Here is a 24579-nt window from a genome sequence, read left to right on the forward strand (position 1 = left end):
TTAGAGCTTAGGAAGGCTGCTGATCTGTCTCTCCGCGTCACCAAGGAGACGGCCCGTGGCCTCTATGGTGACGGTGGAGAGACACCTGTGGCTAAATCTGTCGGGGATGAAGGAGAAAGATAAGACTTTTCTCCTAGACTCCCCGATCTCGCCTTCTGGCCTGTTCGGCGACGCCTTTAATTTGGTCGTCGACAGGTTTCAGGAGGCGAGAAAACAGTCAGCAGCCTTCCGACAGTTTCTCCCTCGTCGGCCAAAACCAGCAAAGGCTGCCACTAGTGGGCAGCCGCAGCCGTCAGCCAGCTCCTCGCACCGTCAGGTGCAAAAAGAGAGCGTCGCTTCTAGAGCCCCTCCTCCGGGAGCCTGGCAACAGAGGCGGCGCTCTCACCAGCAGGTTTCCGTGCAGAAGGGCGATCTAAGGAACGTCCTTCTCGCTAAGAAGGCTGCTGGGAAGAAGTCCTAGCTGTGGTAGGGCTTCAGAGAGCGGTCCCTCTCGCGCGGGAACAACCGAGGTTGTCTCTCGCGCGACGCTCTCGAAGGGAAAACGATGTGGTAATCCCGCCGTCACAGACGCTTCAGGCCACATCGTTTTTCCTAGGGCACGTTTCGATCCAGTCGCCTCGAGTAAGACCTGCGACTGGGCGGGACGAGTGTCCAAATATCGAAAATCGTATTTCGTCCCCTGCCGGGCATCCGCTTCAGGGGACGGGAAACGAGACTCAAATAACACCCGAGACCAGCCTCGAGAGGCTGATTCCCTTAGTAGATTATCTCGGCGCATGGAAATGCCTTCCGAATATATCCACATGGGTCCTGCGTACTGTAGAAATAGGGTACAGACTGCAGTTCGATCACCCCCCGCCAAAGTTCAATGGGGTGACATGGACTGCAGTGGTGCCAGAGCGGGTTCGGGTAATGGAACAAGAAGTAAAATCCTTGCTGGCAAAGGGGGCCATAGAGTGGGTCCCGCCGTCGGAGAGGGAGGCCGGGTTCTACAGCCGGTACTTTATAGTTCCAAAAAAGGATGGAGGGCTTCGGCCGATTTTAGATCTGAGGTATCTGAACCGGTCTCTGAGGAGATTCAGGTTCAAGATGTTAACCATTCCCACAATCGTGAGTCAGATCCAGCCCAAGGACTGGTTCGTCACGATAGATTTAAAAGACGCCTATTTTCATGTCCCCATCCTTCCATGCCACAGGAAGTTTCTGAGGTTCGCTTTCGGGGGCGAAGCGTACCAATATCGAGTGGTTCCCTTCGGTCTAGCTCTTTCCCCTTGCACGTTTACCAAATGTATGGATGCAGCTCTGGCTCCATTGAGACTTCAGGGCATCCGGGTACTAAATTACATCGACGACTGGCTTATACTGGCCCAGTCGTCCGAAATGGCAGTTCAACATCGAGATGTAGTTCTAGCACATATCCAACGCTTGGGGTTGAGGCTCAACACAAAAAAGAGCGTGTTGGCGCCAGCCCAGAAAACGACCTTTCTGGGGGTAGTATGGGATTCGGTTTCGATGCGGGCGCAACTCTCCCACGAATCAAGACCATTCTGGCGGTAGTCTCAAGAATAAAGCTGTTTATTAATAATGACCCACCCTAATGTCGTTCCACACCCGTAAGACCTCTGTTCATCTTCGGAACACAGTTTAAGATATTTTATATTTAGTCCGACAGCGTATCCAAGTGTATGCACACTATACTGTCCATGTCCAGAAAGGGAATAAAAACATCATCAAAGTAGTCCATATGTGACATCAGTTAGTTCATTAGAATCTCTTGAAGCATCAAAAATACATTTTGGTCCAAAAATCACAAAAACTACGACTTTATTCAGCATTGTCTTCTCTTCCGCGTTTGTTTTCAAACCTCATATAAAGATTCAAAGGGTTATGAATCAGCGTATTGATTCATGATTCGGATCGCGTGTCAAACTGCCAAACTGCTGAAATCACGTAACATTGACGATCCGAATCATGAATCAATAAACTGATTCATGACCGTTTGAATCTTTATTTGAGGTTTGAAAACAAACGCGTAAGAGAAGACAATGCTGAATAAAGTAATAGTTTTTGTTATTTTTGGACCAAAATGTATTTTCGACGCTTCAAGAGATTCTAATTAACTAACTGATGTCACATATGGACTACTTTGATGATGTTTTTATTCCCTTTCTGGACATGGACAGTATAGTGTGCATACACTTGGATACGTTCTCGGACTAAATTTAAAATATCTTAAACTGTGTTACGAAAATGAACGGTCTTACGGGTGTGGAACGACATTAGGGTGAGTCATTAATGACATAGTACAATAAAATGTACAATAGTAGTACAATTAAATGATAGTATTTGATGGTAATAACATCCTGAATTTATATAAATACTATATATCCCATATACTGTATATGTCAAATGCTGTTGTTTAACTTTGTTAATCGAAGAATCCTGAAAAAAAAATCACTATCACAGTTTCCAACATTAGCATAATGTCTTTAAAAACACACAAGCAAAAGATTATTTAAAAAAAAAAAAAAATATATATATATATATATATATATATATATATATATATATATATATATATATATATATATATATATATATATATATATATATATATATATATATATAGTTATTTTTTATTTATTCATGTAATCCTAAAATATTATATTTAATAAATATTCTTTTAGAATTAAATGGAAATAAAATCCGGTATTTTAACATACATTTTTTTAACTGAACTAAAACAATAATGTAAATGCTAGCATTTTTACCATTCAAGGTTTAATGTAATTTGACTTTGTATGGTGACTAACTTACACTGCAAAAAATGTCAGGCCTCTCCAATTGAAAATGTTCTAGTGACTGATTACATCAAAATGTTTCAGTTTGCCAAATTGAATTTCTGTGAATTGATGCAATTTAATTTACAGAAATTCTATTTGGCCAACTGAAAAAAAATAGATGTGACCAGTCACTAGAAAATGTTCAGTTGGAGACCTGAATTGTTTTACAGTTTATGTTTGATATTTAATGGGGAGTTTGAAGTGGACATTTGGGGCACGTCCTTGCGCTTGACTGCATTTTTTAATTGCTGGTCTATGTATGTAAGCTGTAGATGTCTGACTGATTTGAGCGTCTCCTTACTTCTGAATTCTGAAAGCAACACACAAACCCAGCAGTTTTTCTGACCCATTGGTTTAGAAATAAACAAACTTGAGCTCAATCTTCCTTGTGTGCATTACAGTTTTCATTAAATGTGCCAATGAGCTACGCTGCTAGACCTGCTTTATGCAGTTCTGTCGAAATGTGAGTAGAAGAGCTTTTTACACAACCATCTTTATATTTATCTTCATCTTTGACTGTTCTCGTCCTCAGGTGACCACCCTGGTCAACACCAGTAACAAAGGCCCATCCAGTAAGAAAAAGGGCCGCTCTAAGAAGGCTCATGTGCTGGCTGTGTCTGTGGAGCAGGCGACCCAGAACTTTTTAGAAAAGGGCGAGCAGATTGCTAAGGACAGCCAGGATCTAAAGGAGGAGCTTATCGCGGCTGTAGAGGACGTCCGCAAGCAAGGTGAGCAGCCTGTTATCACCCTGAGGAACAAAAACAAACTAATAAATCTGTTTAATATGTTCTCTTTTCTGATAATGTTCCATAATGTTACATTATGAAAATGTTATGTCTAGGGCTGCATGTCATTAAAAAATTTTTTTTTTAATTAATTACACATTAAGCGCACACCAAATTCGGCTGAGAAATTACTCCCAAAAGATTGTGTAAAATAAGAAAAGTGTCAAATAGACACTTAATTTCTTAAAAGATATTCAACACAGAATTTATTCCACTGGGTGAATTATACCTTTATGGGTGCACTATGTGGGATTTTTGCAGTAAAATATCCAAAAACCACAAGGCCAGTTTTATATATTTTGTTCAGTTGAGTTCTTATAATATCCCAAATGTTTCCAACTATTTGTAAATTGTGAGAAAATTGCTATTTTAACCAAGGAGCCGGGGCGACTGAGCAAAGCGTCTGAGGGAGTTCTGAGCTCAAACCTGGCCTCATCAAACTACGCCTTTGTTTTAAATAGGCGCCCTCTAGCGGATGAGAAAGTTACATAGTGTAGCTTTAATTGTTTTGTTATTATTATTATTATTATTATTATTATTATTATTATTATTATTATTATTATTATTATTATTATTATTATTATTATTATATATTATTATATAATGGAAACCAGTAGGTGGCAGTGAATGTCTACTTATGTAAGTCACTGAGTAATTCATTTATTTGATTCGTTCAAACAGCTGATTCATTCAAGAATGAAGTAAATGCCTTCATCTCAATGTGCATATTATCCATCCTAAATGCACAGAAAAAAAGGTTTTCATTAATAATTAGGGGTGGGTATCGTTAGTTTTAACGGTATTAATACTCTTACCGCTACTGCTTAACGATCCAGTACTTTAACGGTATCCTTATTGGTTCTTTTTCTTAAACTTTATTATAATAAAAAGAAAATGTAAGAAAATAATTAACACTTGAACATGTAATTAATTAACATCTGAACATGTAAAATATCTATAGCCAAATAAACAATATAGCAATGTTTAAACAATACGAATGTAAAACCTCTATCACTAGTGCATTTTTACAGACATTTTTTGATTTATATATGCATACGATAAGAACAAGACACAAAGTAAAAACAAATGGTCAAAAAAATACAGTAAATATACAATAAAACAAAGATACAAATAAAATGTGGTGCTTTAATTTCAGGAAGGTCTACTAACATTACTGTTTTGGGTATGACCTACAAAAGACATCTAAAAATCAAATATACAATAACACTGCATAGTTTTCACTATACAAATTAATAGATTAATGATTTTTAATCTATTACCTACTGCGAGTATCTTTCTCTGCGCCTTTTGTTTGATTCACATTAATGACACAATCGTCTGGGTTTATTAGACGCTGCCTCTTCGTCACTCATTAACAGGGACTGTCGTGTCGTGTGCGCTGTAGCCTCGTGAGATCTCTCTCTCTCTCTCTCTCTCTCTCTCTCTCTCTCTCTCTCTCTCTCTCTCTCTCTCTCTCTCTCTCTCTCTCTCTCTCTCTCTCGTTTGAAATTAGCAAAAATCTAACACATGGTTTAATAATATTACTTATAGAAACGGGCAGCAATATAGAATCCGCAATATTATGTCTATAAAGCAATTATAAATAGTAGCCTAAGTGTATGTTCTTCATTGCTCCAGTACCGACAGCAGAACTGATAGCGTCAAAGCTTAACGATACTGCGGTCTTTCATAATTCAGCACTGGGGCTGATTTAATACCGGGTTTGGGTATCCATCCCTAGTAATAATCAATACTATTTAGGGCGAATTGGGTGGATAGTATGCACATTGGGATGCAGGGAATGACTCTCTTTATGAACTGGTCATTGAATCATTCACCCGATTCAGCCAATTGATTCGCTAACAGGGAGGATTCATTCATAAATGTCCTGATAGACTTTCAGAAACACTCAATTTGATCATTTATCATTGGAAAACATTTTTTTTGCATGTTCTTTTACATGTTCTTCAGCATCCTGAAACAAGTAGTGACATTTAAAATATGCTAGATGAATGTCAACCGAACGTGAAACAAAACCGTTTCAGAAAACCTTTCATTCATGAACCTTTAGAGTATATATTACAGACCAGATCATTCTGAATGCACATTTTATTAATGTTACTGGAAGATTATTTTTTATTTTATTCTCTGCTGCACATTGTCTTTTATTTTAATAGGGATGAAAGCGAGGCTGTGAGAAACGGACATAAATCTCTTAAGTGGGTTGTACTGTTATTTAAACGCCACAAAAATATCTTTACAAGAAATTTCAGTATACAAAAAAAACTTTATACAGGTTTTTTTTTCTTCTCTTCCTTCAAAGGAAGGGTAAGTCTATCCCTCACAGCATCACTTTCATAGCTGGCATGGCTCTGCTATAAGCTCTATAACTTTGAGAGTACATTGCCAGAATCTTAGCCAAAGTTCTGAGAACATTCCTTGTTAGTTGATTATTTGTTCCAGCATCCCATCAAGCAGTCAAACATACTTATATTAAAACTCTAAAGGTTTTATAACGGAATATAGTGACTAAAATGCTGTCTCCTGACTAGTTGCCTGTCTAGTCATGCTGGATTCTTAAGAGAGTAGAAAGACATTTAGGGTCATGTGTCAATCAGTGAGAAGTATTATCTGTCATATTATCGCACCATTGAACTCATTATTTTGGAAAGATGTTGCGGTCTTTAGTGTTTTTTTGTTTCATTTTTTTGCTCATGTGCAGCAGTTTGCAGACAACTAAGCTATAGTTTTTTTCTCCTCCTTCACCTATATGTTCTGCCTATTATTTACCGCCCTTATCTGGCAGCACATTACACACACTCTCTCTCACTCTTACTAAGTTTTCTCTCCTCTCGTTCCCATACACTGAGTCCTTTTTCAAACCTTGCATACTCATTGGTCTGGACTGAAGTTGTTTGCTCAGCCAAATTACCTCTATGAAAATGGCAAACAGTTATTGATGGTGCTCCACAGAACATTCATCACCCCATAAACACAGTCCAAGTGCAATTATGAGGTTGTGGAGAAGAGGAAAAATGCCACTTTTAAACTCCAAAAGCTGAAATGCATTACCTAGCATTGCATTGTATTAGTAATGATCTGTTATTTTTTTGTGGTTTGTTTTGAGGACTGCACGCTGAGGTTATATGTGTGAAACCTCTCATTTAATTTGTTTAGTTTAAATTATTTGCTAATATAATATTAATGATTTCCGGGGTGATTATTTGTCTTCAGGACTTTAAATATAAACCAATCCATGAGAAAAACAAAGAGGAACATTCAGCTCATAAGGGCAGTACAACAATTTCCAGGATTCTCATAAGGAAAATTATTGGAATTATTATTATTATACATTTTTTTTAGATAGGGGTTTCCTTGCCTGTAAAAGTCATGGAAATCTATACATATTTTTGGTTATCTTGTGCCATAAATTAAATGACGGGGAGGGGGGGGGGGATAATAGGTAAATATGAATTCAAATGAAAAGGTTAGTGTTCTTCTGAACTTTCTATTCACAAAGAGTCATGGGAAAAAAATAATACAGCTTAAAAACTAAATGTATTCAGACACTTTCAACATTTTCTCAAATTATAACACTTTATTCACTATAGTTAATGGAAATGATAATAACATATGACAAGAACTCGGAGTTAAACTGTCAGAGTAAATTAATCTTGATAACTTTGATAGAAAGGTACGTAATGGATTACAATTACATCAGCTGTCAGCTGTCAAATTTAACAACACAATTAGATAATACCACTTTAAGTCACCCAATTACTGAGCAATTATTCATTTTTGTTCAGTCTGTGGTGTAAAAGATCACATTAGCATAAAAAAAAATAAAAAATAAAAAACACTTCAGCAAAACATGGTCAGGTCAAAGTGTCTGAATCACTTTGGTCCCACATTGTGTATCAGTTTTACTGGTAGTCCACTGTATAAACTATAGTGTCCTGCACCAGTAAAAATTATATTTTTTGGTTTGACTGTATATAACAATAAGCAATTCTTGAGCAGCAAAGCATATTAGAATGATTTCTGAAGCATAATGATAAAAAATAAATGTAATAAATTAAAATAGAAATCATTCTATTAAAATAGTTATTTTCACATTTTACTGCATTTTTTATCAAATAATAATGGACTTCTATCCCTGTTCAAAGAGTTTTTAAGAGTTATTTGTGGTGAAAATGCAAACTCTCTCTCAGATCTGCAGTGAAGGGACTGCTGTACTGACAGATGGAGACTGAGCCAAGCCCCATGGCTGCAGGGGCAGAATGAAGTGTGTTAAAATATTCTGTGTGGACCATTACCAAGCTGACCTTTAGCTGGGATGTGGTTAATAAAAACAGGTTGGACATAATGTTCCTAATGACTTACCAGTCACAAGACTGACTGTCTGTGTGAAACATAATGGTTTTTTTTTACATTATGTAAAACATGTTTCACCCTCTTTGTTCTACAATGCAAAGTATGCAGTTAAACACAATGCAGAAGATCTACTGCAAACTAAAGAGACTTCGGTGGTTTTTCAACAAGGTTGCTGAAATGAGAGCTGAGGGTCATCTGACGGATCAATATGCTATCCGGCTAATGCTAGCCGAAATGCTCTGCACCAAGGTCTCTAGGACCTGGATAAATCCTTAAGCATCTCAATAGCAGTTGCCTGGCTTTTACAGGACCCAGGGCCGCGTTATCCTAATGGGCAACATGGGCTGCAGCCCAGGGCCCCGAACACCAGGTTGTGTTATCCTTTTTTTTTTTTTTGGATCAAGGTAATTATGCGTATGATGAGCATCGTTGTCACACACCCGAATCGAGTCACAGCAGACACCCAGTACATCGTCACATCAACATGTCGAACGATAATGTAAGAAAATATGACAGTGGCAGGGGTGGATCTACCAGGGTTTCAGCTGCCACCCTAAAAGAAAGACCATTGCCACCCCAGCAGGCAGCTAGTGTATCCCAAATTCCCAATGCATAAAATATAAATTGTTCCTCTACCGATTTACATTAGCGGCACTTCAAATGTGATGAGATAATACAACATGACTTTCTATTATTGTGTAGTAGTCCAACAAATGACTCCTATGAACTGCTTAGATCTGTAACACAAATAGTTTGATCACGAATAGATCGCCTGTCCCAATATATGTTATATGTTAACGTATTTCAGCTTTCTCACTGCACACGGATGCGGTCCGGCAATGCTTTCCAGGAGCTGTGCGTCTGCAGCAGCGCGTCGATCGTTTTTGTCTATTTTGTGCTGGACGTGCTGAATTAAAGTGATAGAACGTTGTTCGCATTAAAATAAACATGTATTGAAGTGAAAATCTGGTTATTTCACCACAGATTCATGTAATTTAAAGTCTAATCTGTTTCAATGACCCTGAAAAAGTTTAGCCCAGGGCCCCACAAAGGCTTAACACATGGCCCTGACAGGACCTCCCCGGTTTAACACAAAGATAAAAGCTTACTCTAATTCACTTAGATTACAATACATGTTGATATTAGATGTGGCAAAGATGGTTTAGTTTAGTTTAGTTTAGTTTAGTTTAGTTTAGTTTAGTTTAGTTTAGTTTAGTTTAGTTTAGTTTAGTTTAGTTTGGTTTGGTTTGGTTTGGTTTGGTTTGGTTTGGTTTAGTTTAGTTTAGTTTAGTTTAGTTTAGTTTAGTTTAGTTTATATTAGTTTAGTTTAGTTTAGTTTAGTAGACATGCATTATATGAGCAACGGTTGGGGTTAAAAATCTTAATTTGTGTTCTACTGAAGAAACAAACACATCTACATCTTGGATGCCCTGTGGGTAAGCAGATAAACATTACATTTTCAATTGTGGGTGAACTATCCCTTTAAGAGGAGCTCGCTGAGGTTGTGACGCATGCTGTGGCCAGACTTAGCATAAGCTGGCCACATGAAAAGTCAGGAAGCTCATGTGAGAAGCAAGTTGGATGAGCGCTTCCTGAAGCACAGAAGCACAAATCGCAAGCTCAATGCCGGGGTTTGCCATTTTTTCCTGACTTCCACAGTGAGTTGTGAATTCCCCTCGCTTGCTTCCGCCTCGCTCCAAAACCTAGTATTAAATTATTGTAACATCACAAGGGTGAGAGAGAATAGCTATGGGATGATGCTGCAGGTGGAGGAGGCTTTGGCCAGTTACTGATCACCCAACGTTGCTTCATCCCTTAAAGCCCGGCACTGCCCACTAAGCCCCGCCATGACATTTCAGCTTTGGTGGGCAGAACATACATGGCTGTGGGTCGGGCTGGTGCTTACTTACACACCAAGGCTATGTTGCAAGCCTACCAGGCCGACCTTCGAAGACGAAGGCGATGGGCCCACGCCGAGGATATTGCTGAGCTTAGTAAAGCTGCAGAACTGTCTCTCCATGTTACCAAGGAGACAGCCCATTTCATTGGCCGCTCCATGTCATTACTGGTAACCACAGAGATAAATATATGGTTAAATCTGTCTGGGATGAAGAAGAAGGACAATTTGTTTCTTCTTGATGCTCTGATTTCCCCTTTTGGTCTATTTGGCAGTGCTGTTGGGACCAGACTCGTGTAATAGAACAAGAGGTTCACTTACTGCTGGTAAAGGAGGCCATAGAACAAGTTACAATATTTCACCCCCGGCCAGAGTTATGGAAGCTGTGGGTCTGGCCCCTGAGAGGTCTCAGTAATTGGAGGCTGGCCTTTTTGTTTGTGTAGTGGAGACCATACTCAGTTCCAGGGCTCCTTCCACGAGGAGACTGTACATCACATTCCTAAAGTGGAATGTGTTTTCCAGTTGTTTGTAGAGAGCATGAATTTAATAGCCTGGCTCTGCCCTCCTATGTACTTCCACTCAATTTTGATTTTCCTTCAGTACTTCGTCTGGGACTGCGGTGTATTCTTAAAGGGGGAGTGAAATGAGCTTTTTACACTGTTAAAGACTTGGATTCCCATCCTAAACATGGACAAAGTATCAAAAACTAAGTTGTCAAAAATACTGTGTCAAAAATACTCCTTCCGGTTTCTCACAAGTTTAATTTTTTTTGTTTTCGAGTACGAGTCCGCTTGACATCAACGGGTCGGAATGTCCTTGTATGGGCCGTACGGGCTCTTCTCCCGGAAGGGTGCACGCGCGGGTTATCCTTTGCTATTGCCTTCGTCTATCAGTTGCGTAGTTTGCCTTCACCTGTGGCCTTAAGGGCACATTCTACTAGAAGCAAGGCATCTTCTAGAGCCCTCCTCTCAGTGGTCCTCTTCAGGAGATTTGTGATGCGGCTGCCTGGGCCACTAAGATTTTACAGTTTGCATCTTCCTTCCACACCGGGTGCACGAGTGCTCTCGTCCTAATTTGTGCCTAAAAATAGCTTCACACAAGAACAAGCATGTTTTGTTGTGACATAGTGGGTATTCATTCCCCAAAGTGTCATTACTGGTGCAGTGTGAGTTCTCTCAAAAGATTCCTTCTGTAACCCTTGTTCCCTGAGAAGGGAATGAGACACTGCATCGCATAGCCACGCCACTTCACGCCACTTCATGAGCAACTTGCTTCATTGCGAAAGCTAATGCTGTTGTGTTCTGGCATCCATTTGTAGCTTCTGTGTATGCCCTCAAATGCTACATCATGATGCAGCACCAATCAGGATTGGAATAGTTTCATATACTTCAGAAGGGAGTGTCCCCTAGGTTTCGTTACCAACACAGTGTCTCGTTCCCTTCTCAGGGAACAAGAGTTACAGTCGAAGTGTAATCCGAAATGTTTTGTTTTGTCCACACAGAATAATGGTGAACTGATGAACATTTTCTCAGTAGTCTTAATTTGCTGCCGGGCTGAAGTAGTGACATCCCGACGGATGTAGAGTAATGAAGCATACAGTTTTTCATTGTTTAACAAAGCTAATTATTGTTCATATAAAATCATTTTGACCTCTTTCAAATCCTCCTCAAGTAAAAAATATTTATTACCTACCTCCCTTTAGAGAGGACAAGTGTGTGTGCGTCTGTGCGTGTGTCTAAAACCTTGAAATGCTTGCTCATCAGGCAGTTACTGGAAGTAAGAAGGCTGTCAACATTGTGCTTACTGAGATCTAGTCCATCTGATTTATTTTTATTTTTTATTTTTTATTAAGTCTGCATAGAATTCACTGCCCTCAATACATTCCTGGTTGGTAAAAGAGAATAAAGGATTTCTGACTGAGTAAAGTAAAGGACAATATTGCAAAAAATGATTGTTTCAAACAGATTGGATGCAAATTACAGAGCAATATGTCTGTCCTATTGACTTTCAATTGTACTGTAGAGGTTGAAAAACATCTATAGTGGAAAAAAAGATTTTAACCTCCTGTGGTAATCCATGAAGATAGGGCTGCAACAGAAATGCACAGAGCCAGAGGACAGTGCTGACATTTCCTCTGGAAGTGGAGGGACAGCAGCAAGACACTGTTAAGAATAGGTGACATTCTAGCGTTTTAGTTCATTGTGTGAGAGAAACATCATAATGCGCACATACGGTACAGCCTTATTTATTGTGTTCATGTAAGTGTTCACCCCCACAGACAGGCTTAAAAACAAATATTCTCGTTTTCTTTCCCTAGACTCTGAGAAGTCAGTTTGCCACAAGCTTGCATCTCTGTATGTATTTCTCAAATTCAATGACATTTGTTAATGTCTCAACCAGGCATTTTGTAAGCTTTCATTAATCAACTCTGTCGTGCCTGCGGCTCCTGTTCAGATAAAAGGTGGGAAGTCCACTTTACTGTAGGGTCATTAATAGATTCTGTCAATGATTCTTGAGACAAATTGCACATTTTCACTTTTTTGACATAGTCAGATTAATAGGCTTTTCTCGTATTTTATATATATATATGCCTATTATTCTGACAATGTCAAAAAAAAGTATTACACATACATAAATGAAAAGGTCGCTTTTGACAAAGTAAGTGCTAAGTAAAAGTTTTAAAAAAAAATGCATAGTCATGTAATACTCAATCACAATGCAAGGGTATTAAACAGCTGCTTACATCACTATTATGACAACCTACAAATGGCTTTATGTATTCTGGATTAATTAATCTCTGCATATTGATATCTTCTTTTGTGTTTTGAAATGTTTTGGCAAAAATGCACTACAATGTATTTCTTGGACAACATAGTTTGACACAAAACTGGCACATTGTTTTCCAGACACAAGCAATCCTTTGCACAGGTTTTTATTTATTTATTTATTTATTTTCCGAAGTGTGCTGTTTCGCTAATGAACACTCTTGGCAATCTTGCCTGTACTCGCAAGTTTATTTCACTGGTAAACAGATGTACAGCTATTAATAAACCAGTGACATGTCCAGGCAGCTTTGTTTGGTCCCGAGTTAAAATTCCTATAGATATGAACAAGGGATTTGCTCTGTGGTATAACATTAAACATATGTTGTTTTGTGCTGGTTGTTTTGTGTCTGTGCAGGTGAGACGATGCGCATGGCCTCCTCTGAGTTCGCGGATGACCCCTGCTCCTCTGTGAAACGTGGCACGATGGTCCGTGCCGCCCGCGCCCTCCTCTCTGCCGTCACTCGCCTTCTCATCCTGGCTGACATGGCTGATGTCATGAGGCTCCTGGCTCACCTCAAGATCGTATGTTCTCTTCCCGTTCATCAGACATTAATCATGTGACATTAATCACGATGTATTGATCATTAATAATAACTATCATTAAATATCATTACTAGGTTTATAATGACTTCCCTGCAAAGTCGCTGACATCTGTAGGACATTTTATCAGTCACTTTCAACACATTTTACCCAGAATAAAAAAAGTCTTCCTCCTCCTAAAATTATTTTAATAAATAATTTCATTAATTTACAAATGAATCGGGGGCAGCAAACGATCTAGTCCCATCTTAATGTTTTACTAGATTAGAGCCATGTGCATCTGGGAGGTGTATTGAATGTGATGCCCATATAGACTTTAAGACCTACCCTTTCTCTGTTCCTTTTTTGTTCTGAACAAGTGTACAAAGCTGCAACGCTGTGGCTAGTCCTCACAGCTGGTCACTGTCCACTGGGTCAGAACAAACCAGACCTGCCTCTCAGTATCCAAGTACACACACTGCCTTCATTTCAAGGGCACGGGAAGTTATTTATTGTAGAAACCAAAAAAAAAAAAAGTCTTTATCTCCATCCCTGCTCTATATTTGCATTGCACATATTGCCAAAGCAACATCCTCCTGGCACAAGTCAATTAAAATGCATAAATAACACTCAAATACCACTTATCTTGCCTCTGGTTATTAAATAGGCTTCATATTTTCCATTTGTATTTTTGGTGTAGATAATTATATTTCAGAGTGAATGAATTTAGGAGCTTTTTGCTCGTACAGTTTTGCCCTTAATCCGTTTTCTTCTAGTTGCATCGTTCTATTTTCTTTCAATTTTTGTTCCCCACTGGCACAAAGAAAACAGACACATATCTTCCCACTCTAACCCAACAATTTTTTATTTTATTTTATTTTATTTTATTTTTTACCCAGCGGCTTCTCAGTTATGTAATCACTAAACAAATTTGAGCACTAAGATATGTGAAACTTAATGGTTGCGAAAGAAGAACTTTTATAGTGTAGGATGTGACTGAGAAACTTTTATATGTCCCACAAGGGACAAAGCACCTCCTTGTTCTTCCACTAGTCTCATTACGAAGAGTGAAAACTGTTAGAATTTACAATATATGTGTCCCCGGAGAACGGATAATAAGCACAGCAAAAGGTAACCGTCACTCAACCACATTTTGATGTGCTTTATGTAACTTTTATACCTTTCATTTTATGGATGATGTTTAAACACTGTGTGTTTGTGTGTGTGTGTGTGTGTGTGTGTGTGTGTGTGTGTGTGTGTGTGTGTGTGTGTGTGTGTGTGTGTGTGTGTGTGTGTGTGTGTGTGTGTGTGTGTGTGCGTGTGTGTTTCTAGGTGGAAGAAGCTCTAGAAGCTGTCAAGAACGCCACCAATGAGCAGGACTTGGCCAATCGCTTTAAGGAGTTTGGGAAAGAGATGGTCAAACTTAACTATGTTGCTGCTCGCAGACAGCAGGTATTATTAAATATCATAGCTTATATAGAATATCATGAATTTTATAACAAATGATTATTATAAAAATTCGTTTTAATTTTAAGAAGCTTACATTTTATACATAATATCATAAACCTTTGCATACATGAAAGGTCTTTGGCTGATTGTTTTTTGTACAATTATAGGATGCCGAGCAGAGCAAACTCTACTCATTTCATTCGTTCATTTCATCTGCTGCTTTACTAAAGCTTTCGACAGCAACCGAAATGCAGCTGTTTGTGTATGTGTGTGGCAGGAGCTGAAGGACCCTCAGTGCAGGGATGAGATGGCGGCAGCTCGCGGGGCTCTTAAGAAGAATGCCACCATGCTCTACACCGCCTCCCAGGCCTTCCTGCGCCACCCCGACGTGGCTGCTACACGTGCCAACCGAGACTACGTCTTCAAACAGGTCCAAGAGGCCATCGGAGGCATCTCCAGCGCTGCCCAGGCCACCTCACCCACCGACGAGAAGCACGGGCACGCTGGCATCGGCGAGCTGGCCGCCGCTCTCAATGAGTTTGATGTGAGTACACCAAGGGGCCAAGCGGCATTTTTAATTAAAAAAAAACATGTTGTTTAATGTTTCAAGCTTTACACTTTTGCAGTTGAATTTGTCCACTTATAAGTCCCTGTAAGGTGTGCTTTGGCGTTTTGTGTGAGCAATTTGGCGTATAAATTGTGTAATTTCCACACCACTAGTAGCACTGGCATTGTTATCTTCCATTGTTTACTCAAAAAAAAAAAAAAAAAAAAACTCAAGAAAGTCCTGGTCCAAATTCACGACACTGGTCCAAATTCACGACACTTTAAAACAAAACTAAATAAAAAATGTATATTCTTCTAACCACCATAGTCTGTAATATAACAGAAGCAATTGGTCCTTCATTCTCTTTTTCTTTTTTCTTTAAAACAAGAAGATCAGGTATAGATGATTCTAATATAGACTTTAATGGGAAACCAGTGCAGTATGTATTAACTTCCTGTGAGAGACTACTTAGAGTATGATGTTAGACTACCATCTAGTGGTCACAAAGAAAGGTGATCGTAAACACTGCTGTTTACACAGGTTAAAATGTGGAATTGAGACACTGTATACAGTTAGGAATATGATGTGCCCTCTGTTTATCTTCACCAAGACTTTTGTCGGGAAGATGTCTGATTAATTAGTGACTGACAAAAGGTTCAAGGCATTTCAGGGATGAACTTGTTTTGAAATTACTTACACTCAAATGAGATAAAAACATATAGTATTAATAGTTTAGAATAAGCTATTTAGCTGTTTAAGTTATTTGGTAGGAGGGAATATATATATATATATATATATATATATATATATATATATATATAGTCAACAATGCCGAATGTTTCAAAGCAGCTTCACAGTGTTAACAAGAAAATGATATAACAGAATTTGATTCGGCTGTGCATCCGCTCTGGAAAAAAAGAACAAAAGGTGATGACATCCAGCTCATTTTAATTGTCATAGAGTATCAATGCGGGCAGATCAGTAATATAGTTAAAACTGAAGTGTTCCCAACTGAGCAAGCCAAAAGCAAAAGGCAACAGTGGCAAGGAACCAAAACTCCTTCATATATAACACCCCCCACACACTAGCTTATTGGTGGAGAGGAGACAGAGTGAGGAAGCAAATCACCATAGAGTGGTTATTATGAGCATAAGGAGGCTGTAAAAGCAGCCTAAAAGCTGACCTTTTCAGCACAATGAAGTTTATCCTCGACAGTCTCTGTAGTCCCCTTTAGCCACTTGTTAGCAAGCGCCTTTTTAAGATACGTATAACAGATTCAAAAAATACTGAGTGGGGTAATACTGATGTATTTTATGTCATAGAATAAACTGTGAAAATGTCTTGAGCTTGTGTTTACCACAGACCTTATTTCAGCCATTTAACTAAAATCCCTTTTTTAAATACAAAAAAAAAAAAAAAAAAAAAAAAAACATTGACTTGAAGGAAACGGAATTGCTAACATGCTAACTGCTAACACATTTTGGCCTACAAAGGGATGTCATATCTGTACCACTCTATGGACAGAAGCCAATAGGCAAACTTAGCCAGAATACTGAGGTTACACATCTACTCTTTTTCAAAAGACATACTGGGATTTGTAATGACCACAGAAAGTCAGGACATCAGTTTAAAGTCTCATCTGAAGGATGATAGTTATGAGTCCCAATATATGAGCACATGGCACATGTACATGTGCATTATTCTTTATGAAACTCCAAAAAGCAGCAGTACTCAGTGACTGTCAGTGTCATTTTAATATTATTTATATTGTGTTGTAGTATTTATCAATATTTTAAATTAGCTTTTATTTTAATATTTTCGTTTTTATAATCAATTGTAGGTAAAATTATAGAAACTAGACAATTTCAACTGTAAAGTAAACTTGTAGCTTACAGGTCAGACATAACATAATAATGGAGGGAATGACTTTTAGATGATTTTAATGGTCAAGAGTACTTCCCTCTATTCTAGTTGCTATTCTGTACTGTAGCTCTGTCTGAAAACTGCTCTGTTTGTGTTGATTGAACGCATGCTTTTCATTCACTGCAGCAATATGCTAACATCTAAGTCAAGTTGAGAATTTGCAGCCTGCAATGTAGAAATACCGTATTTTCCGGACTATAAGTCGCACTTTTTTTCATAGTTGGGCTGGTCCTGCGACTTATAGTCAGGTGCGACTTATATATCAAATTTAATTCATACTGACTGACAAGAATAAACATATAGCCGCGAGAATGCGCTCTATGCTGCTCCTGTAGCCTAATATTTACTTATAGACAACAACTTAGAAAGACTGAACACAAACAAAATGTCCCCATAAAGAAAATCTTATTCTGCAAAACACAAACAGCATGTTGTAAAATATGCAGCGGAGAACGAGTCTCACAGCGTTCGTCTCGCGCGGCAGAGCTTCTCCCGGCAGAGAGTTCAAGCCTCTGTGGACTCGTTCCTTCAGCTCTGGCCATCTTGCTTACAGTCCGCAAGTAGATTTATTTTTCTTCTTCATCACAGTTAAAGTAACCTCTGCTTTTCGCCAGTCCCTTACAAGTTTCTCACTCACTTCAAACTTTCTTTCTTCTGCTCGGGTTATGCAGTGAAGCGGGCACGAGCAAGTGCACGCGAGCAGGTGATCGCATGCGCGCGCGGGTGCTCGCGTGCTCGCATGCGCGTGGCTCCAGCTCTGCCCTAATGCGACTTATAGTCCAGTGCGACTTATATATGTTCCCTTATCGAGGGAACTTCCCACTGCGTCGAAACGCTTTGGGGATGCTCCCTAAGCATCAGCGAATCTGAAGCCTGAATAAACACTAGTCCAATCCGATTGGTCGTGCGTGATGACGTCATTGTGACGGCGTACCCGGAAGTATAAAAGGGGAGCCGGCGCATAATGGCGGCAGTTATTGCTCTTCAGCATAGCGCTCTCTGTTTGGTCTGTCTATTTACTGTTGTCTGTCCAGTTGCGAGTGTGTGTGTGAGTGAAAACTTTATAGTAAAAGTATGGAAGGAAAGAGCGGATTTAGACAGTGTGTGCATCCGTGTCCCCGCTTCATCTCGGGATCGGATACACACCTGTTATGTGTGCAGTGTCTGGGTGTGCAGCACGCTCGGGCGGCTCTCGAGGGAGCCGCCTGTGAGCACTGTGAGCGGCTGACACTCAGGCTGCTCCGCTCTAGGCTGGCCGTGTTCGATGAGACCGGCCAGCCTCGTGAGCCCCAGGGTTCTGGACCCGCGGTCGCTGAGGCGTCGCGGCGTCGCAGATCATGGGGCTCACAGCGGGATCTGTCCGAGGGCTTTGGGACTGCTGCGGCACTTTCCCAATCCTCCTCGGACAGTTCCGATGATCTTCCTCCCCGTGTGGAAGCCCGCTTTGCGGCTTCTTCCCCCGGGGCGGAGGGTCCGATGCTCGTTCTCTCCGGTTCTGAGGAGCCGGAGGGCGCGGGCATCGGGGCGGGGGATGAGGTTTTTCCATCGCCTCATCCGCCCGCCCAGGAGGAATTGGTCGAGGTGTTGACCCGGGCTGTGGCTAAACTCAACATTGAGTGGCCACAGGAGGAACAGGAAGTTCGGCCACCCAGTAGGCTGGATGACCGGTTCCTCGCACACCGGGTCCAAACACCGCGCCGGGGTTTGCCTTTTTTCCCCGATCTGCACACCGAGGTGTGTAGATCGTGGAGGAAGCCCTATTCCTCGCGTGTCTCTAATCCCCCACTGTTGGACTATTCCAACGTTCTGGGGGCACGCGAGGCGGGCTATGGGGCGATGCCGCGGGTGGAGGATGCTCTCGCGAGCTATCTTTCGCCCGAATCGGCATCGTCCCTTAAAACCCCGGTGCTGCCCACCAAACCCTGTCGGGACACCTCAGGGCTGGTGGGCAAGGCTTATATGGCGGCTGGGCGGGCTGGTAGTGCGCTGCACACTCTGTCGATCTTGCAGGCCTACCAGGCTGACCTTCTAAAAGAGCTGGATGAGGGCGAGGGTCCCTCTCCGGAGGACGTACTGGAACTCAGGAAGGTCGCGGATTTGTCTCTCCGTGTTACCAAGGAGACGGCCCGTGCCATCGGCCGCTCCATGGCAGCTATGGTGACAACGGAGAGACATCTCTGGCTGAATCTGTCGGGGATAAAGGAGAAGGACAGATCCTTCCTCCTGGACTCCCCGATCTCGCCTTCTGGTCTGTTTGGGGACGCGGTTAACTCCGTCGTCTCCAGACACCAGGAGGCGAAGAGACAGTCAGCGGCCTTCCAGCAGTACCTCCCTCGCCGCTCTAAGCCCGGGAAGGCTGGCCCTAGCGGGCAGCCTCAGCCGCCGACCAGCTCCTCCTCGCATCGTCAGATGCAAAAAGAGAGCGTCGCCTCTAGAGCCCCTCCTCCGGGAGCTTGGCAACAGAGGCGGCGCGCTCAACAGCAGCCTTCCGCTCCGAAGGGCGATCTGAGGAACGTCCTTCAGGCGCGAAAGGCTGCCGCAAAGAAGTCCTAGCCTCGGCAGGACTTCTCAGGGCGGTCCCTCCCGCGAGGGGGCAACCGAGGTTGCTTCCTTCGCGGCGCCCTGGGGAAATCGATGTGGTAATCCCGCCGTCTACGACGCTTCGGGCCACATCGATTTCCCGCGAACGCACGCTGCTCCAGCCGCCTCTGGAAAGACCTGCGGCTGGGCAGCTGGCGCGTCCGCACACAGAGACTCGTCCCCAACCACTTCCTGCCGGGCAACCGCTTCAGGGGGTCGGGGACGAGGCTCGTGTAACACCCGACGCCAGCCTCGAGAGGCTGGTTCCCTTAGTAGATTATCTCGGCGCATGGAAATGCCTTCCGAGTGTATCCACATGGGTCCTGCGCATTGTAGAAAATGGGTACAGACTGCAGTTCGGTCGGCCTCCCCCTGGGTTCAGGGGGGTGACCTGGACTACAGTGGTACCAGAGCGGGGTCGGGTAATGGAACTAGAAGTAAAGACCTTACTGGCAAAGGGGGCCATAGAACATGTTCCTCCGCCAGAGAGGGAGTCCGGCTTCTACAGCCGGTACTTTATAGTTCCCAAAAAGGATGGAGGGTTGCGTCCGATTATAGATCTAAGGGATTTGAATCGGTCTCTAAGGAGGTTCAGATTCAAAATGCTCACTATCCCCATGATCGTGAGTCAGATCCAGTCCCAGGACTGGTTCGTCACGATAGATCTGAAGGACGCATACTTTCATATCTCCATCCTTCCATGTCACAGGAAGTTCCTGAGGTTCGCTTTCGGGGGCGAAGCGTACCAATATCGAGTTCTTCCCTTCGGCCTAGCCCTCTCCCCACGCACATTCACAAAGTGCATGGATGCAGCCCTGGCTCCTATGAGGCTTCAGGGCATCCGTGTACTGAATTATATCGACGACTGGCTCATACTGGCCCAGTCGTACGATATGGCGGTTCGGCATCGAGATGTCGTTCTAGCCCACATAAAGTGCTTGGGGCTGAGACTCAACACGAACAAGAGTGTGTTGACGCCGTCCCAGAGGACTACGTTCCTAGGGGTAGTATGGGATTCGACGACGATGCGGGCACAATTGTCTCCCGCGCGCGTCGAGACCATACTGGCGATGGTCTCAGGAATAAGGCTAGGCCACACCATCACTGTGAAGCACTTTCAGAGAGTGCTGGGGCACATGGCAGCAGCGTCCAACGTGATACCGTTCGGCCTGCTACACATGAGACCCCTCCAGTGGTGGTTGAAAACCAAGGGGTTTTCCCCCAGAGGGAATCCTTTTCGTATGATCAGGGTAACGCGCAGATGCCTTCGTTCCCTAGTCATATGGAAGAAACCTTGGTTTCTGTCCCAGGGACCAGTGTTGGGAGCGTCCTGTTGCCGGAAATCCGTTTCAACAGACGCCTCCCTCACTGGTTGGGGCGCGGTCATGGACGGCCGCTTTGCGAGGGGCCCATGGGAGGGCCGTCATTCCTCCTGGCACATAAATTGCCTGGAGATGATGGCGGTCTACAAAGCTCTCAGGAGTTTTTTCCCGGACCTCCGCGGCCAACATGTCCTGGTGCGGACAGACAATACGGCTGTCGTAGCGTACCTCAATCGCCAGGGAGGGGTAAGATCGCGCCCTCTGTGCAGATTGGCGCATCTAATCCTCCTGTGGTCCCAGGGGAAACTGTTGTCCATCAGGGCAATGTATGTCCCGGGGGTTCAAAATCAGGGAGCAGACATCCTGTCGAGGCAGGGGCTGAGGCCCGGGGAGTGGCGGCTCCACCCCGAAGTGGTGGAGGCCATATGCGAGAGGTTCGGCCCAGTGGAAGTGGATCTGTTTGCGTCTCAAGAGACGTCCCACTGTCCACTGTGGTTCTCCCTCACGCATCCAGCCCCGTTGGGGTTGGATGCCATGGTGCAGACGTGGCCGAGGCTGCGTCTGTACGCATTTCCCCCGATTGCTCTGCTCCCGGGAGTCCTGGAGAGGGTCCGTCGGCAGGGGGTCAGTCTACTTCTGGTAGCACCCCGTTGGCCGACGCGAGTTTGGTTCTCGGATATCATAGCCCTGCTGGCAGGTCATCCATGGCAGATTCCTCTGAGGAGGGATCTCCTGTCTCAGGCGGCGGGGTCGATTTTCCACCCCCGGCCGGAGATATGGAACCTTTGGGTTTGGCCCCTGAGGGGGCCAGGTACCTAGAGGCTGGCCTGTCGGCAGAGGTGGTAGAGACCTTACTCAGCTCCAGGGCTCCGTCCACAAGGAGACTGTACAGCCTCAAGTGGAATGTATTTTCCACTTGGTGCAGGAGGCGTGAGGAGGACCCAGTTAACTGCCCAGTGGCTTCAGTGCTGGAGTTCCTCCAAGATCGCTTCTCTGCGGGCCTAACCCCGTCCACACTCAAGGTGTACGTGGCTGCCATTGCGGCTTTCCACACTCCTCTGGGTGATGGGCCTTTGGGTAGGCACCAGCTGGTTGTACAGTTCCTCCGTGGGGCTCGGAGGATGAGGCCTGTGGCTCAGTCCAGAGTTCCAACCTGGGACCTGGCAGTGGTTCTCGAGGGATTGGCTGAGGCCCCCTTCGAGCCACTAGAGTCAGCAGAACCTAAGAATCTGACCCTTAAGGTGGCCTTTCTACTCGCCATTACCTCTCTAAGGAGAGTAGGGGATCTCCAGGCCTTGGCAGTAACGCCGACTTGCCTGGAGTTTGCCCCGGGTGGAGTAAAGGCCATCTTGCACCCTAGGCCGGGCTATGTGCCCAAGGTCCCATCAAGGGTGGTCAGGTCTTTGGTTCTGCAGGCATTTCATCCTCCGCCTCACGTGACGGCGGAAGAGGGGAGGCTTCACCTACTCTGCCCGGTCAGGGCACTCAGGGTGTATCTGGCGAAGTCCGCACAGTGGAGGAGATCGCAACAATTGTTGGTGTGTTTTGGCTCACCCAAGAAGGGGTTGCCTGCGTCTACCCAGACTATCAGTAACTGGATAGTCCAGGCAATAACCATGGCTTACCAGGTGCGCAGTTTGCCTTCACCTGTAGCCGTGAGGGCACATTCCACCAGAGGCATGGCCTCTTCGGTGGCCCTCCTTTCTGGGGTCCCCCTGCAGGATATCTGCGAGGCGGCGGGGTGGGCTACTCCACACACTTTTATCAGGTTTTATAGCCTGGATCTCCCTGCGACGCCTGGCGCGAGGGTGCTCCAACCCTAGTTGTGCCCGGTTTCCGGCTTCACACTAGGACAGGCGCTACCCTCGGTGTGGCCTAGTGGGTACTCGTTCCCCAAAGCGTTTCGACGCAGTGGGAAGTTCCCTCGATAAGGGAACGGCTCGGGTTATGTATATAACCCTTGTTCCCTGAGAGGGAACGAGCACTGCGTCGTACCGCCACACCTCGGCACGCCTGGAGCGCATGCTTCAGAGCAAGAACTGCCGCCATTATGCGCCGGCTCCCCTTTTATACTTCCGGGTACGCCGTCACAATGACGTCATCACGCACGACCAATCGGATTGGACTAGTGTTTATTCAGGCTTCAGATTCGCTGATGCTTAGGGAGCATCCCCAAAGCGTTTCGACGCAGTGCTCGTTCCCTCTCAGGGAACAAGGGTTATATACATAACCCGAGCCGTTTTTTTCCGCGTCATGACGCATTTTTTGACTGATGCGACTTATACTCCGGAGCGACTTATAGTCCGGAAAATACGGTAACTGTTCGACAAAATGTCCTTCAAATATTTGTGAGAGTAGATTTATTTAGTGTGTATAGAAAATGTATCATTGACTGAAAATATGTCACTTCTGGCTGGGCCGATGGCACTGTTTGACAAAGAAAGACAGAAGACAGAGGAAGATGGTGAAGTGTTTTGGAAGTCTATTTAGCTTTTTTGTTTGATCCACAGAATCACAGTTTTAACAGTCAAAGCATGGCCAGTTTTCTTTTCCCTGTCTCTTCTGTCTCTCAACATTTCGTCCCCGTGCTTTTTTGAGGTCACTCTTTATTGATAGTCAGTGTAAATGGAGGGTTTTTTTTTCACACCTGCTGGACAGTATTAGACTGTGTGTGGCAGTGATGCATGTGATTTCTGGAAGAGGAATTGCAGCCGGAGGTGTGAAGTGTGGAGACGTCCCGCTAATGAGTCTCTTTCTCCCAGACCTCCTGCATTTCTCATGAAGCTCATACACACAGCTCACACAGCTTTCACGCTCTTATTTATCAGAGTGACTATGTATGCGGGTAGATAGTAATGACATGACAAAAATTACACATCTCTTTAAAAATTCTCTGTGAAAATGTGTCATCTATAGGGAATGTTCTGCTTTGATATTCAGTCTGACCTGTTTTGAAGTCAAGTGTGTGTATGAGAAGGTTTTGCCTGTGTTATGGGGACCAACCTTTTTGACATGAAATGCCATTTTTGTAATAATTATAAAAATATTTAATATATAATATTTTTTTTCAGAATTTTAACAATGCTTTAGTTAACAGCAATACAGTGAAATATTACAATTTAAAATAGTTTATTTATTTATTTAACCTTCAGTCTTCAGTGTCACATGATCCTTCAGAAATCATTCTAATATGCTGATTTGGTGCTCAGGAAACATTTATTATTCGAAATGTTGAAAACAGTTGCATATATTAGAGTATATATATATATACAAAGAATATATTATTTGATAAATAGATGTAAAAAGTTTAAATGTAAAGAAATATAAAAAGAAAGCATTTAGTTTTATAACAAACAAAAGTCAAAACAAGTCTAGGCTATTATATGCCAATCAGGCATAACATTATGAGAGATGAAGTGAATAACACTGATTATCTCTTCATCACCGGTTAATGGGTGAGATATATTATGCAGCAAGTAAACATTTTGTCCTCAAAATTGATGTGTTAGAAGCAG

General features: G+C 42.9%; 1 protein-coding gene across 1 annotated transcript in view; it reads left to right on the forward strand.

Moving 5' to 3' along the window:
- ctnna2 (catenin (cadherin-associated protein), alpha 2) overlaps nucleotides 1–24579 on the forward strand; it is a 678725-nt gene that overhangs the window by 130911 nt on the left and 523235 nt on the right. Inside the window, exons 3-6 of the mRNA XM_067441162.1 lie at nucleotides 3376–3571; nucleotides 13080–13246; nucleotides 14576–14695; nucleotides 14970–15236. Coding sequence (XP_067297263.1) covers nucleotides 3376–3571; nucleotides 13080–13246; nucleotides 14576–14695; nucleotides 14970–15236 — 750 coding nt within the window. The remainder of the gene's footprint in view (nucleotides 1–3375; nucleotides 3572–13079; nucleotides 13247–14575; nucleotides 14696–14969; nucleotides 15237–24579) is intronic.

Source organism: Pseudorasbora parva, chromosome 4 (assembly GCF_024679245.1).
Source record: "Pseudorasbora parva isolate DD20220531a chromosome 4, ASM2467924v1, whole genome shotgun sequence".
In the NCBI taxonomy this organism is placed as follows: domain Eukaryota; kingdom Metazoa; phylum Chordata; class Actinopteri; order Cypriniformes; family Gobionidae; genus Pseudorasbora; species Pseudorasbora parva.